This window comes from Rhea pennata, chromosome 3, assembly GCF_028389875.1.
Source record: "Rhea pennata isolate bPtePen1 chromosome 3, bPtePen1.pri, whole genome shotgun sequence".
NCBI classification, from domain to species: domain Eukaryota; kingdom Metazoa; phylum Chordata; class Aves; order Rheiformes; family Rheidae; genus Rhea; species Rhea pennata.
In genome coordinates this window covers 58,582,696-58,600,876 of record NC_084665.1, presented here as the reverse complement: position 1 = coordinate 58,600,876, position 18,181 = coordinate 58,582,696, and the positions used below count along the sequence as shown (strand labels likewise).

The 18,181-nt window shown below is 37.3% G+C and overlaps 1 protein-coding gene across 6 annotated transcripts in view; it reads left to right on the top strand.

The window, feature by feature from the left end:
- Window positions 1-18,181, top strand: part of SYNE1 (spectrin repeat containing nuclear envelope protein 1) — a 308,485-nt gene that overhangs the window by 228,518 nt on the left and 61,786 nt on the right. For all 6 annotated transcript variants that reach the window (XM_062572395.1, XM_062572390.1, XM_062572389.1 and 3 more), the window contains 11 exons: window positions 767-868; window positions 1,522-1,641; window positions 2,856-3,056; window positions 3,719-3,892; window positions 4,360-4,491; window positions 7,419-7,615; window positions 8,674-8,806; window positions 9,224-9,406; window positions 10,827-10,976; window positions 12,065-12,241; window positions 14,931-15,086. In XM_062572395.1, coding sequence (XP_062428379.1) covers window positions 767-868; window positions 1,522-1,641; window positions 2,856-3,056; window positions 3,719-3,892; window positions 4,360-4,491; window positions 7,419-7,615; window positions 8,674-8,806; window positions 9,224-9,406; window positions 10,827-10,976; window positions 12,065-12,241; window positions 14,931-15,086 — 1,725 coding nt within the window. The remainder of the gene's footprint in view (window positions 1-766; window positions 869-1,521; window positions 1,642-2,855; window positions 3,057-3,718; window positions 3,893-4,359; window positions 4,492-7,418; window positions 7,616-8,673; window positions 8,807-9,223; window positions 9,407-10,826; window positions 10,977-12,064; window positions 12,242-14,930; window positions 15,087-18,181) is intronic.

The window sequence follows — 18,181 nt, the reverse complement described above, 5'->3', positions numbered from 1 at the left end:
AAAGAGATGAGTTTATTAGAATTTTGTGCTAATTCATATGATTATTATACCGGAGACATTTAGTATTTAAAAAGGATTATTATACCAGACACATGTAGTATTTAAAAGAATTTCTACTTGCAAAAAAATCAATAACTCACCCTTTTATAATATTGAAAGCCTTAGAAAAATATATTGATTATTTTCTCTTTTACCAGTATTAGGAGCTGGGTTGGGATGAATATATGAAAAAGAAAAATTAATTGATGGTAACACTGTAAAAATATGTCCCATCTGAAAAGTTACTCCAAAATTTATAATGTGTAGTTACCTTTATAATGTCCAGAACCCTTGTCTACTTCTTTATTGCTCAAGTTCTAAAGAAAGAACTCTTTTCTTAGAAACTTAAACCTAGCCTCCTTACCAGTGTATGTGACTGAATACACTACACCATTAGAAGATATTTTTGTAAATGAAAATAACCAATCTTTGCTATCTAATTGGAAAGCAAAAGCAGAAGTGTCTTCACAGGTTGTGTGTTGAATAGGAATTGCTTAGGTTTTTTGTTCGTATGTATCCAGTTATGGAGTTTCAGTAGTGTTTCATGTTTTGCATTGGATAATTATGATGCATTCAGTTTGAATAGACTTTGTCCTTAATGCTGACCGGTCCCATGTTTATTACATAGCAGTAGTACTTTAATACTTTAAAATTTTTGAAATATAAAGTATTTTTCAGTTGCTGTGTGCTGTAATTGATTATAATTTTTTGCTGTTGTCTTCTATAGAATGATCTGAAGCTCCTGTTTACATCACTAGGTGATAACAAATATTTAGTTCTACAGAAAATGGCAGAAGCAGTTAAGAGACCAGAAATGGAACAAATTCAGGTATTACCAAATGTCTATTATTTGACAACATTTAAGGTTCTAAATGACAGTTGTTTTGTATGGAAGACTACATGACTTCCATGAATTATGTGAAAACCTGCATCCACTTACAAATACCAACCCATATGTTCAAGTCACACCTTTCCATATACAAAAGGAGATTTACAAATTCTTTCTCCTTGCAGGAATATTGACCCCATCCTAGTCCCATTAACAACCAAGAGAAAAGCTATTTTGCTGTCATGTTTTCTGCTGTCATGGTTGTTTTCCTGATGCTCAGATAAACAGTAATGTGTGCTAATACAAAAAAATGCTTTAAGAAGATGATAAAACAACTAATAGTCCTTTGGTGCCTGTAGTATAATGAGTGGCACAGAACTACACAGCAAAGTTTTGTATAAACCAAAAACTAAAACAGCTTGTGACAAAATATGTGACATTGTCTTTAAAAACAATCAAGGACCCTCAACTTTGAGTTAATATTTTTTTCTGTATTTCTTCAAAGTTATTCACTAAGTATCAAATTCATTGAGATCCAAATCCATAAGACACGAGGGACTGATGAAAACTTCAGACATTAAAAAAAAATGATATAATTTTTGGCAGCTATAGCATGAAATCTTCAAGCTAAATGATACAATTTGCTGATACAGGTCATACTGCAGGCAGAAGAAGGTTTGAAGGAACTAGATGCTGGAATCAATGAATTAAAGAAGCAAGCAGACAAGCTACAAATTGACCAACCTTCTATGAAAGAGCTATCTAAGCTCCAGGTATGGCTCATGCATTCCGTTCTGGATCTATCTAGTGATATCAAAAGTATTAGTATGCACTTTGTCCTTTCTTCCTTATAGCCTTCTGCTTTTGTCACTGCGTGATTATCTTCAGATTTCCTCTTCCCCCTGATTTTAGGTTTTAGAGAAGTCTTTCCTCTGTTATTTTGACAGTTGTGCTTCTCACAATTGTGTATTTAAATTGGGGAGAGCAAGCTTCAGTCTGAGAGTGGGTATTTTGCTGTAGTGCTCTCTTTTCTGGATGACCTTACAGATATTTTGTGTTATTACTTTCTGGATGTTGCTCTTATCTTGATCAAAAGTATGGGCCTATCCTCATAGTCAAACACATGTTCTGAGAATAAAATTCTCAAAACCAAGGCAAGAGGGAAAATAATTCTGTTCAAGTTGAGAAAAGCTTCTCTGTTGTTCTCAGTTTTGTGGTTGAGGTATATAGGATGAAGAAGAGCACACAGGAACTGAAGAAGTTCTTCCAGTTGGCTTGCTGTGTAAATTGACAGTAAGGACACTCAGTAAAATATACATATACAGAATAAAAAAATCTTTTCTGTATAAAGTATATTGTTTTTGGACTGATTTGGTTTTTACTGTAGGTCATGTGTATCTTACTTGCTAACGATAAGGTGCAGATCTCTTCCTGTGCTTAGGCTGGACTGATGAAGACAAAGTTGGTTTCGAGATGCTGTCGTCTGTAGCCATGTTGAAGTTAGTCCAACTCCTCTGCATTATAAGAAGCAAAATGTAAATTACATCTACAGTGTGCAGTAGCCACTGGAAGTACTTGTGTTACTGGCTATCTTTCTGTTCTTTCAGTTTGTCCCTTCCCTATGAAATGCATACTGATGCTAATTCTGTACTGGCATAGGATGAGATCTACCTAAGGGGAGGTCTAGTCTGTTTTTTGGTGACTCAAGTCCTGTCACTTAGTTCCTTTGCTACATAAAGCAAACCTTTGGGATTCTGCTAACTTTGTTCCTGAACAAAGACACTAGAAGGTGCTGCTTATTTTTTCTCTTTTTCGATGCTGAGTTGTTAATTTATCAACGAAGTCAGAATATCTGCAGTCTTTCTGAGCTGGGATTTCAAGTTATTTTGCAAGCATTCATAAGGAAACACAGCGGCAACAAGCTGGCATCTAGGCAGACACGTGAGGTATGAGATAAGGATGATCATTGCTGATTTTTGCCCCAAAGGATATGTATGATGAATTGATGATGATCATTGGATCCAGACGAAGTGACTTGAACCAGAATCTGGCTCTTAGGGGACAATACGAGCGGGCCTTGCAGGACCTGGCTGACTTGGTAGAAACAGGACAAGAGAAAATGGCTGGAGACCAGAAAATGATTGTTGCTTCTAAGGAAGAGGTCCATTTGCTACTTGACAAACATAAGGTAAGAATCTGTAATGTATATCAAGATTATTAATGACTGTAAACTTGCACACGGTAATTTCTGACTTTTCATTGCTGAAGGTTCAGGAGCTTTTCTGAATGGCTGGTCAGTGCTCAATCAAGATATATTAAAAATTACTGTAGTTTAAACTAGAGTCAATGAACAGTTCTGATTGAAATGCTTTCAAATGCTATGTTGCAGGTGAACTCCAGGTAGGATCATATTCCTCATTCTAATAATAAGTCTCCTGTTCTTGTGCTGCCATTCCACAGAGCAGTTTGATCCACATCAATAGTATTTTCCAATGGCAATTTAATTTTTCAAATAATAGCCACAGTATATAATAAGACTTTGCCACATCTTATTATTAGGAGGAGTTTTTTGGTGGTGTTTATCTGATTTAAGCCATTTTGTTTCTGGAGTGCAATTTAGGATCTAGTTTTTATGTAAAGGACACACTGTTTTTCTTCGGTGCTGGATTTTGTGAAATATTGATGGAGGGAAGGGTTTATCTAATTCCACGTGTATCTAAATCCACATCCATGCAGATACTTGCTTGATTGTACTGCTATTATCTCAAAATGCTGTTTAGTGTAAGAAACTAAGTATTGTACGTTATCTTTTCTTTTGTCTCCTCCCATTCACCCCCAAAAACTTCTCAGGAGTATTTTCAGGGGCTGGAGTCTCACATGATCCTGACAGAAACACTCTTCAGAAAGATGAGGAGCTTTGCCTTCTTGAGAGAAACTCAGTCACATTCAGAGCTAATGGCACAAGCTTCAACTGTATTAAAGCAGGCCCATAAACGAGGTGTGGAGCTGGAATACATTCTAGAGGTGAGAATTCCTGTGTTCTTTTCTGTACTGCCACTGTGATGAACCACCAGTATATACTATATTCCCTGTGCCTGGACCAAACTGATGGACTTTTGTCACACCCAGTAGAGACCAATGGGCTACATGTAATCTTTGCTACTTATATATTGGGCACTTTAGATGATACAAATTGTGTTTGTGTAAACCTAAAAGAGTTGCGTAGCTTTAGCTGGCAAGGAGAACATGATAGCTTTACCTAGTCATAAGCCAGCTCTATATTCTGACCAAAAGTTGAGCTTGACACAGAGTTGATGTCTTGTTATCAGTTCAGTAACAGTTTGTACTGTTATTTCTGTACCTTCACAATAGTGCACCTGCAGAATTTGAGGTAAAGAAAACAAGTAATATATTTAAAATTTATTCAGGAATAAAAAATCTAGATATCAAAACCAATATTCACCATATTCATGCATAACTTTTGCTTGCAGACTTGGACATGCCTAGATGAGGATTATCAGGAACTTACTAGACAGCTGGAGTTTATTGAAGATAGCATTCCCACTGTTGGTTTGGTGGAAGAGACTGAGGACAGGCTTACAGACCGGATTACACTTTTTCAGGTTGGTGCTTTCTAGTCATTTGTTACAGAAATGTTGTTTGGAAGGGATCTCTGGAGGTCATCTTGAGGCAGGGCTGTTGCCGTGGGCTGGGTCAGCCATGGCTTTCTAAACCTACAAGGATGAAGATCTCACAGCAGCACTGGGACCTGTTCCAGTTCTGCACCACCTGCAGAAAAGGATTTCCCTAATGCCCAATCCAAACCTCCCAAGCTGCAACTTGTGGCTACTGTTCTTTTTTTACTGTCTGGCACCACTGAGGAAAGTAGTACCTCCATCATCTTTGTGATTCTCCTTCAAATAGTTGTAGGCACCAGTTAGACTACCCTTAACCTCCTCTTTACCAGACCAAAACAAGCACATCTCCCTCAGCCTCTAGAGCATGTATTTTAGGTCCTTGACCATCTTTGATAGCTCTCCGCTGGATCTTAATCAATTCTTTGAAATCCCTCTTGAACTGTGTGAGAGGTAGGTGGAGAGCAAAATTGGATGCACTACATGTCGCCTTATCAGAACCGAGTAGATGAGGTAACAACTTAATTCTCCTGTTAACACTCTTCCTAATGTAGCCCAACATTGCAGTTTGCCTTGTTCGAAATAGCTTGGTTACGGTTAAATACAGGTTAAATACATCACATCCTTTCCAGCAGGGGTGCTGCTCAGCTATTCCCTTCCCAGCCTGTACTGAGACACAAGGTTAATCTGCCTAAGGTGCAGAAACTTGTATTTCTCTGTGTTGAACCTCCTGAGAGATTCTGTAGGCTCAGCTCTCAAGAATAGCCAAGTCTCCATGGACTCAGGGCCTGCCATTTTTTGTGTTAAGTACTGCCCCTACATTAGTGTCATCCCTGGAGTTACTGAGGATGTGCTCTGTGTCATCATCTAGGCCATTAATGAAGATGTTGAACAGTCTAGGCTCCGATATCAGTAATCAGCCCCAGGAGTGTAGCTTGTTACTGTCTGCCAGCTGGACAACAAGTCTTTGATCACTACTCTTTGAAATCAGCAGTGCAGCCAGTTTTCAGCCCACATATCCCATTTATCCAGAACATACTGCCTCAGCTTCCAGAGAAGGATGCTCTTGGGAGAAAGTACCAGAGGCCATACTAATGCCAAAGGCTCATCCACAGATCCAGTAATTTTGTCATAGAAGGCAATTAGGTTAGTGAGTCCTTGCTGACTGATTCTGATTGCCTTCTTGTCCTTTTTGTGCTTGGAGATGGATTCCAAAAAGCTCTTGGATCTGTCCAGGGAACAAGATGAGGCTGAGTAGCCTAAAGTTGCCTGAGTTGTGTTCTTCCTTCTCAACTACCACAAGAACTTGTAGTTTAAATATAGGTTTTTTAGCACATACTGGTTTTTGGAATTCTCATTCTTAAAATGTGAATTCTACCCTGGTGTATTGTATTTGCTTCATAATAAAACAGGTACTTCAGGGCACTGTTTCAGAAAAACATCTGCCAAATTTCTGTTGCCAGTATAATGTTCAGTCTCCCATTTGTTTCCCATTCTTTCCCACCCCAAATTAGTTTACATGTGTGTGTGTGTGTGTGTGTGTATACATACAATATATATATACATACATACACACACACACACACACGCATATATATATATATATTGTTTCTTTACCAGAAGGTATTCTCCTCATGGATATGAGGAGAATTTAAGCAACCTATTGTAAGTAGGTTTTATTTTGGTTTTGTTTAGTGCTAGACATTGTTTGTGTTCATTCTGACTCTAAGTTAGTTTTCCATTTCTGTTTCTCTTGTCAGTTTCATAAATAAGATTACTCGAGTCCAGATTCTCAAACACTGCTACTCTGCTGTGGCATAACTTTTAGTACTTTTTTTTTCTTCCTGAGGCCACATTTAGATTGAAAATCTGTCATAAGTAATTTATAGATACCTTGGAATCTTTTATTTCTCTCTAGAAATTATACATTTATGTTTGTATATATGTTGTATATATATTAAAAAATCCTGTTATTAGAGCTCTATTTACATGAAAGAAAAAATATGCGAAATGAAAGAAGCTTTAGGTACTCACCGTAGCTCTGGTAGCTTCTTATACCTTATCTTCAGAATAATGTCAGCAAATCTGCAAAAAGGGAATGCATGTACATTTCATGCCTGAGCTTAGTCAGGTATACAAATAATTTTGAAAACTTGTACTACTTGTGAAATACTAACAGAATTTGGCAGGTAAATATGCCCACATGTACAAATTCCTTACCTATCCACAACTCTCACCATTTATGTGAAATCTATCTCTGCTTCAGGTTTGGTTCTTGGGGGTCAAAGAGTTAAGAACTTTTCATTTTTAGCAACTTCTTTGCCTTCTTGCACTATAACAAGTGGCTTTTGCATTCTTGGATTTTGATGGTTGAATTGAACTTCTCTTTTGTAGGTATGCAGAGATGGAAGATACATCAGTAAAAGGAAAAGAGTTAGATGACCTGACAGCTGGAGATAGGCATTAAAAGGACTGAAATGTGGCCACTACTAAGAACTCAATGTTGGGCAACTTTAGCTTTCATTACAGTTGGGTTTTCAGTAGGATGGAACTTTAAGATGTGTCCTTTCCATCCATTTCTCTCTGAAGTCCTGTTGCCCCACAGTGATTCCTTAGAAATTGTTCGTTTCCAGTGTTAATTATATATGTTGAGGAGGATTCGTCAGTAGGAGACATAAACAGAAATATATATGAGGGGTTTCATAACAGTGTTTTCAGCAGCTTTTGAGGAGCTGTCTCCATGACTGGCCTCAGGGAGTTCTAGGGCTTTAATGGAGGGGTGGGGGGGCAGAATATGATGTGTGATAGTGATGCAGGATATGCTACAAAATGCAATAAAAGAAAACTGAATATTGAAAAAGCAGGGTTATAGACAGTTGCAGAACTATCTAACTTTCTGTCCCCTCACATTACAGCATTTGAAATCTAACCTGACTGAGTACCAGCCCAAATTATACCAGGTGCTAGATGATGGGAAGAGGCTTCTTTTTTCTGTTAGCTGCTCAGATCTCGAAAGTCAGCTGAACCAGCTAGGAGAACACTGGCTAAATAACACCAACAAGGTGACCAAGGAGCTTCACAGGCTGGAAACAATACTGAAACACTGGACAAGGTAGTGCTAATGTAATGAGCACAATAAGCTGCTTTGCATGTGCTGTTTAAATTGGGGTCATTCTGATCCTCAAACTATTAGAGTCCACATTTAAGAGAAAGAAAATACTGTGAAATGTATGTGGTGGTTTCACTTGTCAAACAAGCCACTCTACACTATCTTACTTCTGTTCCATACAAGTGCCATTCCACCCTCCTATTTTGCAATAAAATGTCCACCAGACAAGAACTAGTAGGAGGAAGTTAGCTGATACCTGATTTAGATGACTAAGTCAGAAGTCTAGTGTTCATACAGGGTGATGGGAAAGGGTGTGTGCTTCACTAGATAACCTGAGTACCCTCAGCATGTTCTGGGAACTCAGCCGTTGCTATTTCTTGCAGCTCTATGCACAGCATATATGGAAGCAGCATTTAGCTGTCTTTAGCAATGTTCATATGCTACTTTTGAAATAGCATTCTCTGCGTGATGTACAAGCTCTGTATTATCCACGTGCGTTGCTAATATTTATGACCCTGGTTTGTTGACTCACCTTTCAAAGTGAGATGAATAAAGGGATTATATGTGTAAAGTTTATGAGGAGGCCCTCAACATCTCATTCTAACATGTGATTAATTGTTTCGGATATGGAATGATAGGAAGATAGTTTCTAAAAAGGCAGATTAATTTCTGAGTTGCCTTGTGCTAAAGTTTTTGAAAGATTGAGCCCTCTAATGGTGAGTGAAAGAAATGAGCTTGGGAGGAACAGCTTGCCCAAATAATTTTGGTAGCTCAATGTTATTCCTAGTTACCAGTCCTTAGATTTTGTTTGTTCTAAGAGGCAAAAAGAAGGTGTTTTTAAGAATTGTAGTCATAATTAATAAAATGAAAGCTATTTGATATATATTTTAGTATATTTTTATATATTATATATTTTTATAAAGGAAATAAAATATATATTTTAAAATCTGACATATGATATTTTCCTCTCACACATGGAGGAGAGACTGCTCCCCTCTATGGAGAGCATGGAGGCAATAGGAGGCAAAGACTGTTTTAGCTTTCCATAAACGTCTTTACAGGTATCAGAGTGAATCAATTGAACTGACACATTGGTTACAATCTGCAATGGAAAGGCTTGAGTTCTGGAGCCAGCAATCAGTGACAGTTCCTCAGGAACTGGAAACAGTTCGAGACCATCTGAATTCCTTCTTGGTAAGACAGTTTGTTAGCCTAGGACATGTTTTCTCTCCAACTACAAATAAATAGTTGAGCAATCAAATGGTTATATGTTACTTCAACATTGAAGCAGAGAGTGTGGGAAAAAAGTCTACTTCTGTTGTTGAGCTGTCCTTCAAAAAGCTGATGTATTGCACATTCAGCACCATGTTGCTGTGCATAATGATTGTAACGCTTGATGTCTCTAAAAACAAAAAATGGTTTTATGACTGAAAACAACTTTTTTTTCACTCTGTCTGAAGTGTAGCTGGTGACACTAATAGTGCTTTTTTTTAAGTACGATTTGTTTAAGGGTTGGGGAGTATGCTTAGCTCTTTGAGGTAAATCTTAAACAAGAAACAAACAAACTAAACAAGTTATTTCTTATTTCTATGAAAATGCCATTGCTTACAGGAGTTTTCTAAAGAGGTAGATGCTAAATCATCACAGAAATCTTCTGTGCTGAGTACTGGGAACCAGCTGCTCAGGCTGAAGAAGGTAGATACAGCAGCACTGCGTGCAGGATTGTCCCAGATTGACAGTCAGTGGACAGAGCTGCTCACACAAATCCCAGCAGTACAAGAGAAATTGCATCAGGTAAGGAAAAGATCTAGTGCAATGATGGCCTTTGATATTCCAGAAAGTTCAAACATACTGATTATGTATTTCACCTGCAGCTGTGTAGAACAGTTGCTTTCTGCAGATTTAAACTATGTATTGTTCTCCTCAAAGTCCCCTTACAAACCACTGCATAACTTAATACAGTTGGCAATTTTTGGGATGATTACTCCCTTTTGCTCCTTCCCCATGTGGGACAAGATAGGAACAGTGTTACTTGCATTTTAGTGTGAGAAAGCTTACACTGTTATGTCCAAATCCTGTCTCTCCATATTGTCTAGAGCCAATTGGTGCTAATTTTGCAAACTTTCACAGTTACACTTGTTAAATCTTACCTGACAAACAGATGAATGTTTTGTTCAACATGTTTATTACCACGTTGGTGTGCTTTTTTGGAAAAATAGAGTTCATATGCTGCAAGTTAGGCAGAGCTTGATTCCTTAGGAAGTTTGGTTGTGTTCAGATTGAATAGGCTGGGTTCAAATCTGTGGAAGACGGAACAAATCTAAAAAGCACAATGCAAGGTTCCTGCTGGTGTATATGGTTATGCTGGGTTATGTGGTTTTGTTTTTTTAATGCTATGATACTGGCATTAAAGAATTACATTAGTCTAAAAATTGGTTTAGCCTTTAGTTGCTAGATTAGCAGTCTAAGCAGTTACTTCAGTTTCTAATTTGGAATGCTGTCAGAGTTAGTAATACCTTCCAGATTTAGGGGGAGAGATGGACACAAACTTTAACTGTGTTACTATGTTAGTTAGAAATAATGTCATTCAGCAGTTCTCTGAACCCTCTTGTAAAGCAGAATGCAAACTGCTTCCTAAAGTTGCTGTCATAAATACATTTTATATTTGAATAACTTAAATTTAAGCAAAACTTGCTGGTGCACAAAAAGCAGGAAATCAATATCTTAAAAAAACAACAGTTACTTTTCAAATCCTACTTCGAAGTATCCACAGCAAGAAGAGTACTAGAAGATTATTTTCCCTGGGCCTATTCTTTAGCCATTTACAAGGACAGAAGTATAGCATAGAGTTGAACCTCTATGTAAACCCAGTACAGGATTATGGAATAAGAATGCAGAGTTTTTTAGAAGTCAGGAATGGAATCTACAGGTTTATCCAGTTTCTATGTACAGTGACAAATGGAAATAAGAAGCATTTAATATAATATTTTCTTATTAAGATGTATACAGTTATAAAATATATATTCTATAATGCACTTGCATTTTTTACTTCTTTATTTTAAAAAATTCCAGAGAAGTAGACAGTGATCTGTTAGGGATGCAGAAAAACATGATAATAAGATCAGGTAAAGAATAACATACTATAGTAATGCAAAGTAAGGAATTCTCATCCATTTTCTTCACAACGCACATTTAAAGTCTTTTATCTCTACAGCTCCAGATGGACAAAATTCCTTCACGCCATGCTATCACTGAAGTTATGAGCTGGATTTCTCTGATGGAAAATGTTATTCAGCAGGACGAAGAGAACATAAAAAATGCAGTAGGACAGAAAATCATTCAGGATTATGTCCAGAAGTACAAGGTATATGGTGGAAATTTTGCTGATTTCTGATCACTTGTTAAATACAAACACACACACACACACACACACTATGTATATGTAAAATATAACTGATTTAAACAAAAAAGCTTACATGGTGGAGCAATTAAAATTATATACTAGTAGAATGGAATAATATTTGATACAGAGGAAGAGAAGCCAAATTTACTATGCTGTTTACTTATGGCAGGAATGTATTTTTAATATACTTACCTTAATTTCCAGATAAATTCAAAGCAATATGCATGTGATTAAACATTATTAGAACTGACTTTGATCCAAAACCACAAAGCACTTTGCTTTATGAATTCTGTGCATAATACCACCTTCTACTCAAAGTGTGGTCTATTTTTGAATGGAAGGTGGCCAGTGGTTTAGAGATCAAGGCAATCTTGATCTGTGTATGAAACAAAAACTAAGAATGCAGTATTCGAGTAAATACTGAGAAGAGATAAAAACAGAATTTAAGCAGTGATCAAATTGCTGATACTCTTGTAATGAGTCATATTCTTGGTATGGGGTTGATAGTACTCTTGTAACACTGACTCTTCTCAGTGTCTGAATAATTTTTAATCTCTAGAAGAGTATTCTTTAGGATTAATCTAGATATTAGTACCTGTTAAATAGAAGGCAGATATTTGACATTCAGCTCTCACTAGTCTCCTGAAAACTGCTTTACCTTTTGGCTATTGTTCTTGTCTATATCCAGCAATATTTTCTCTATTAACTCTTGCTGTAGTAAGAAAATTTAAGACTAAAATGAATAAAGTAGTCAATGTCCATTTTTCTTGAAATCTGATGCTTGAGATTGGTGTCAATAAGTTTACTGATTATTTTTTCCTTAGTAAAAAACATGCAGTTTCTCTATTCCAAAGGTGGTGTCCTGCTGCTTTTGTTCTCAATATTTATAAAAAAAACACCCAATACTCTTAAACACTGTTCAAATGCTAGAAATACTTTTAGCTAAATGGTGGGGAGTTGTAATTTGTTAATGTTTTTTATCCTCTGTTCTGCAGGAAGGTGAGAAATGATGATAAATTATTTTCTTATATTTCCTTCTATTCTTTTAGGGTTTTAAGATAGATTTAAATTGCAAACAACTCACGGTAGACTTTGTGAACCAATCAGTGCTACAGATTAGCAGCCAAGATGTTGAAAGTAAACGTAGCGACAAAACTGATTTTGCAGAACAGCTTGGAGCAATGAACCGTCGTTGGCAGATTCTGCAAGGCCTGATAACAGAAAAGGTAAAGAGAGAGCTAGCTGATGTGTAGAGAACTTTCAAAGTAAATAGAAATGTACCATAAAAATGACTGGAAGCCTCTGAGGATCATCTAGTCCAACTTCCTGCTCTAACAAAACTAACTTTAAAGTTAAATCAGATTGCACAGGGACTTTGTCAGCTGATGTTTGAAAATCTCCAGGGAGATCATGGGCAGCCTGTTCCCATGCTTAACCACTTTTGCAGCAAACAGGTTTTTCCCATATGTCCAATAATAATTTCCCTTGTTGTAATTTGCAGCTGTTGTTTCTTCTCCTTTCACGGAATACCTCCAAGAAAAGTCTGGTTCTCTCTTCTCTGTAACTCCCTCTAAGTAGTAGAAGACTGCAACAAGATCTCTCCTTACCCTTCTCTTTTCCCGGCTGAATGAAATCAGCCTCTTCATGTGCTGCAGTCCCCTAACCACTCCAGTGGCCCTTCAAAAGTTTGTCAATCTCTCTCTTGTACTAGAGGGCCCAAAATCGGTCATAGAACTCCCAATGTGCAAGTGTCAAGCAGAAGGCAATAATCACTTCTCTTGACCTGGTAGCAGCACTCTGGATAATCTAGCCTAGTGTGTGGTTAGCCTTCATTACCACACAGACTTACCATGTTCAAGTTATTGGTCACTAGAGCCCTTAGGTCCTTCTAAAGCTGCTTTCTATCCAGCCTGCTGCCAACTTCTGTTGTTGCATGAGGTTATTTTGTCGCAGTCAGAGGAATTTGCTGAATTTCATAGTGTTCATGTCAGACTATTCCTCCATTTGTTGAGTCTGTCAGAATGAATGGTAGCCCTATTTTCCAACATACCAGCCACTCCTGCCAACTCAGGGTTGTTTCTGAATCTGCTAAGAACACAGTACATCCTGTCATCCAGGTTGTTGATGAAGATATTAAGCAGTGTCTTCATCCAGAGCCACAAGGATGCCCCTGAGTACTGTATCTTGTATCTGACCGCAAGATGGACCTTAAACTGTTGACCATTAACCTTTAAGCTTGATGGCTCCAGTCAGTATTCCGCCCACCTCATAGTTTTCCCATTGAGTCCATATATGGCTACATATATGGCTACAGTTGGCTACAATGATACTATGGGATACTATTTGAAAAGTCTTGCTAAAGCCAAGATAAACAGCATCTACTGCTCTCCCTTTGTCCACAGTCAGTCATATCATCATAGCAGGTAGTTGAGTAGGTCAGGCTTTTGCCCTTGGTAAGTCCATGCTTGTTGCTCTTTGTTCTTCATGTATGTGGAAATGGTTTCAGACGGGTTTTGCTGCATAGTCTTCCCAAGCTTGAGGTGAGGCTGACCAGCCTGTAGTTCCCATGATCCTCTCCCTGCCTTTTTTGAAGAAGGACATAATGCTTACCTTTTCCCAGTTCTCAGCAAACTCCTCCAATCACCATGACCTTTTGAAAGCAATAGAGAGCAGCCTTGTAGTCGTTTTTGTTGCCCTTGAATGCATCCACTCTGGTTCTGTAGACATTTATGCTTTTTTAAGTAGTCTCTAGTTCATTTCCCCTATACCATGGGTAGTGCCTATGTCTGCAAAACTTTGCTACTCAACGTGAAGATCTGGGAATCATCAGAGGAGACCTTGTCAGTAACACTGAGAGAAGAAGGAACTATATACCTCAGGCTTTTCTTTGATTTCCTGTTGGTTGTTGATATAAAGGTAATAAGAAGGGCTTCTGTCTCTCAGTAGTTTTAACTCCAGATTTTGCTTTCCTAATACTAACCATGCATGGGCAGACAATGCTCCTTTGTAGTCCACTTTCCATACACACTTCCTTTTGCATTTGAGCTCAGTTAAGCATTCTAAGTTCAACTGGAGATAAGTTCCTGCTATGATAGCCAGTTTTCTCGCAGCTTGAGATGGGTCGTTTTTGTGATTTGAGGAAGATAACCTTGCAGATTGTCCAGCTTCCTGGATTCTTTCACTCATCAAGACACAGCCTCACATGCTTACCTGAATAAACCAAAAGTCTACTCTCTTTAGCCCAGGATCTTTAGTCTGCTACTTGCCTTCCTTCCTTCACTCAGGATCTTAAACACAACCATCTCATTGTCACTGTGGCCAAGGCTGCTGTTGACTATCACATCCTCAACCAGTTGTAATTAGGATTATGATCAATTAAAATGAGAAGACATTCCCTCCAGTGGAGTTTATTTTAAGTAATGTGAATGCCTTTTATGACAGCTCTGCCATTTTCAAATTCTGCTTTATTCTTCCGTTCTTTTGTATTTGCTTTCAAAGAAGAGAAGTACTATCTGGTTCTCCACTGAATATCATCTGGAACAATCAGAAAATCTAGATAATTTTAAAGTAGTGGATTGACAGAGAAAGAGATAATACAAATCTTCATCTGCTTTATCACAGTTTGTAAGCGAGTAACATAAAATGTTTGTTTACATCTTAAATAAATCAATTAAGTCATTAATATCTGAACAAGCTATCTAAATAGAATTATTTTTGGATGGAGTTTTTTATTATGTACTCTTTTACAAATAGCTAATGAATTCCAGTTTGGATGCATATAGTATTTTTAAATTTTGAAAGCTGTGAAATTTTTCTGAGAAGGAACTGGTCAGATTTTGTCTTCACTGATTTATTTATTTGGCCCAACATTAGATGTAATTGTGTGAGGATGCATATACTCCTATTTCTTTACAGATTCAGCTTTTGGAAAGTCTGCAGGAATCCTGGACAGAATATGAAAATAATGTGCAGTGCCTAAAAACCTGGTTTGAAACCCAAGAGAAGAAGCTGAAAAAGCAACAGAGAATTGGAGACCAGGCTTCGGTACAGAATGCTTTGAAAGACTGTCAGGTAATGTCCCTTTATAAATAACAATATTTCTACATAACAATGCTCTTTCCAGCAGTTAGAAACAACAGGTATTAAAGCCATGTGAAATCAAGGTATCAGTGAAGTAAATGACATAATGCGTCTTCACTTCAATGAGGAAGAGATTTCATTCCCATATTGCAAAGAATGAAGGCACTCAAAAGTATCCAAAAGCATTATTCTTTATGTAATCAGTGTTAAAGTGTGGATGCTTCTAGGCATGCTAGCCATGCTGAGCTGTAAAGGTGATCAGAAGGATATGCCTCCATTTCTGCTTGGCAAGTTTTATTGAACTTGATATCATGAACAGCATGCTCGCCTATTCAGAAACTTGGATGTTTTTTGTCTCATCACTACTTTTCATCACTACCTTTTTTCTCCTCCCTGCCTCCTTTTTTTTTTCACTCCCAATTCTTTTTCCCCCGAATATTCTCCATTCCTCAGCACTACGGAAAGAAAGATATCAGAATGCAAAGAGGTCTATTTTAAGGTCTTAAAACCTTTTAACCTTTAAGGTTAAAAATGTGTAAGGAATCAAATTTGTTCAAATATTCTGCACTCCAGAGAAGCAAGTAGAGCTGATGTTCCTTTTCCTTCCAAAATAAAAAAAGGGAATCACGATTAAGATGGGTAAAGAAGGGAAAAGCTTAGCTACACATAAGACACTCTTGATCATAACCACCTCAGTTTTTCATACAAGGACTTGTATATTTCATACAAGGACTACACAACAGTGAATAAGAAATCTCAGGTGATTCTGAACATCTTACTAGGAATAGTATGTATTCAAGTATCCAGAAGCTTGCTTCTGGGGATGTAAGACTGTAGTTCAAGCTTATAGATATATGGGGAAAATTCCCATGTTCTGAAATTCTTAACAAGGCCTCTACATGGTATCCAGCATCCAATGATTTTTGTTAAAAAATATTTTTTCTACTGGACATCAAATACTAACTTTCACACCAGAGCAAATGTTTAATTAAACTCTGTCAGAACAATTGTGTGCCTACAATCTTTTATATAGAGATTTTTGGGCTCATTCCCTTAAAAAGGAGTAGGAAAGCCCTTATCTTGGGGTAGCTTCCTTTCTCCCATGTATTTAATGAAGAGGATGAATATAATCCAGCTGTAGATATGTCTTCACAAACAGAACAGCTGGAATCTATTCCAATGAAATGTGTAAGAGAATTAAATCTATATTCACCAATATTTCTAATCCATGTTTGATTCTGTGAAGGCCAAGAATTGTTAAGGCAAAGTGTCAGAAATGTGTGTATATATATATATATATATATATATATATATGTATATATATTTCGCGTTCTCAACCCAAATTTTCAGACAGGATCCAATGCCCAGTTTCAATTCAAGAATCTGTATGATTTCAGCACAATAAACCCATACGACTGAACCAAGTGTAGTTTAGCATAGCCTGATATAATTGGTAGGCTCTGTTTGGCAGGGGTACAAAGCTGAATCTGATTTATCACCTTCATGGTTTTCCTTTGGTCAGGGAAGTTAGCAAATACACTTGGGAGTCAGTTATGAATGGCAAGGCTTTGATCAGTAGAGAAACAAATTGTTTAATAAATAACTGTATCAGACACTCCCAGGTATCCGGTTCAACTAGTACTAAAGCTGTAGCTTACTTATTAACCAATGTTATTAACTGCCTAGTGTCATATTAATAAGTGAAGGCAACTATGTTTTTCTATCACAGATCAGAAACAGTGAAGTCTCTTGAATTCAGTTATTAGATTAAAATAGTTTTAAAAACCTCCTTTAACAGAGAACCAGAAACACTTGGTGTTTCAAGCTTTTGCCCATTTTACATTTTGAATTTTGAAACAACTTTGTACAAACTTAAATATTTTTTTTTACTGTTAAAATCTACTGCTTGAAAAGTCAGATTTACTCTGTGCAACTAAAAAGTGTTTGTTTTGGTGTCATGTGGTAGAAAAGATGTATTATTCCAAGGCTGTAATCTGGAACAAGGGCATATCTAGAAGTTAGAGGAAATTAAAAACAATACAGAGGAGAAAGCTCAGAATAAACAACAGAGCAAAAATGCTTTTGCATACATGATTTACTATGTGTGCAGACAGAAATGTGTGCAGAGGTAAATTCTGTTAATAGTAAGTGTTGCAGGGTAGAATTTGGCTCCAAATACTCTCCCTGATATCTAAAATGTAGAGTCTTTTATGGTGATGATTGATTGATTGATTGATTAATTGATTGATTCTTAGGGAGAGTAATTTACTGAAAAACATGGGTTTTCAGTTTGCCCAGGGTTTTGTTGGCTTAATTGCTTTCCCCCATGATTCAGCTCTGTCAGTAAGGTATGACTTGGAGAGTGTAGACAAAGTTGAAAGTTTAACCCTGGAACACAAGATACACTAATTAATATAGGAGTAACTCAACATTCCCAGCTCCATACAGCTTACTTTCCATATCATGGTAACTACTTAGTCTTGAAAGGTGTATCTCCAGACAGGTTAATGCTAGCCTAAAGCCTGTAAGCCATATTTTGGTTTTGCTCAGACTCAGCATTTGCACTTACCGAGGCTGCACAGCTTCCATACAGGTGAAGAGCACTGCATGACTTTCTTGCACCTCCCTGCAAAGTGCCATGAAAACATACTCATAGGTCCATGGCTAAGACTGTGCTCAAGGGAGTGTGCTGTATGAATAGCAGTTCCACACCAAGTGCTTTCATCCACAACACTTCTGTTTGTAACTTCATTCAGGTTCTGTTGAGGTGTGAGGAGGATCACAGGCTTTGGGGCTAGCAAATATTACATGCCACAGCTTCTGGGCTTCACTTGTTGACAAAGCATGATAAAAACTGAGAACTTTGCATCAGCATTTCCATGACAAATATAGGGTCATCTTCAGTCAAAGACACAGTCAGCACCTGCCTGAAGCAGCAAAACAGCCACTAACAGTCTTTCATGGCCTCAGAGCTTATATACTCAGCCCTGTTTTTTTCACCTGCTTTTACACCAACCATTCACTGTCTTCTATTTTCCTTGGCATAATTTTTAACATTGTATAAACTTGAGAGTTTATGGGCTTCT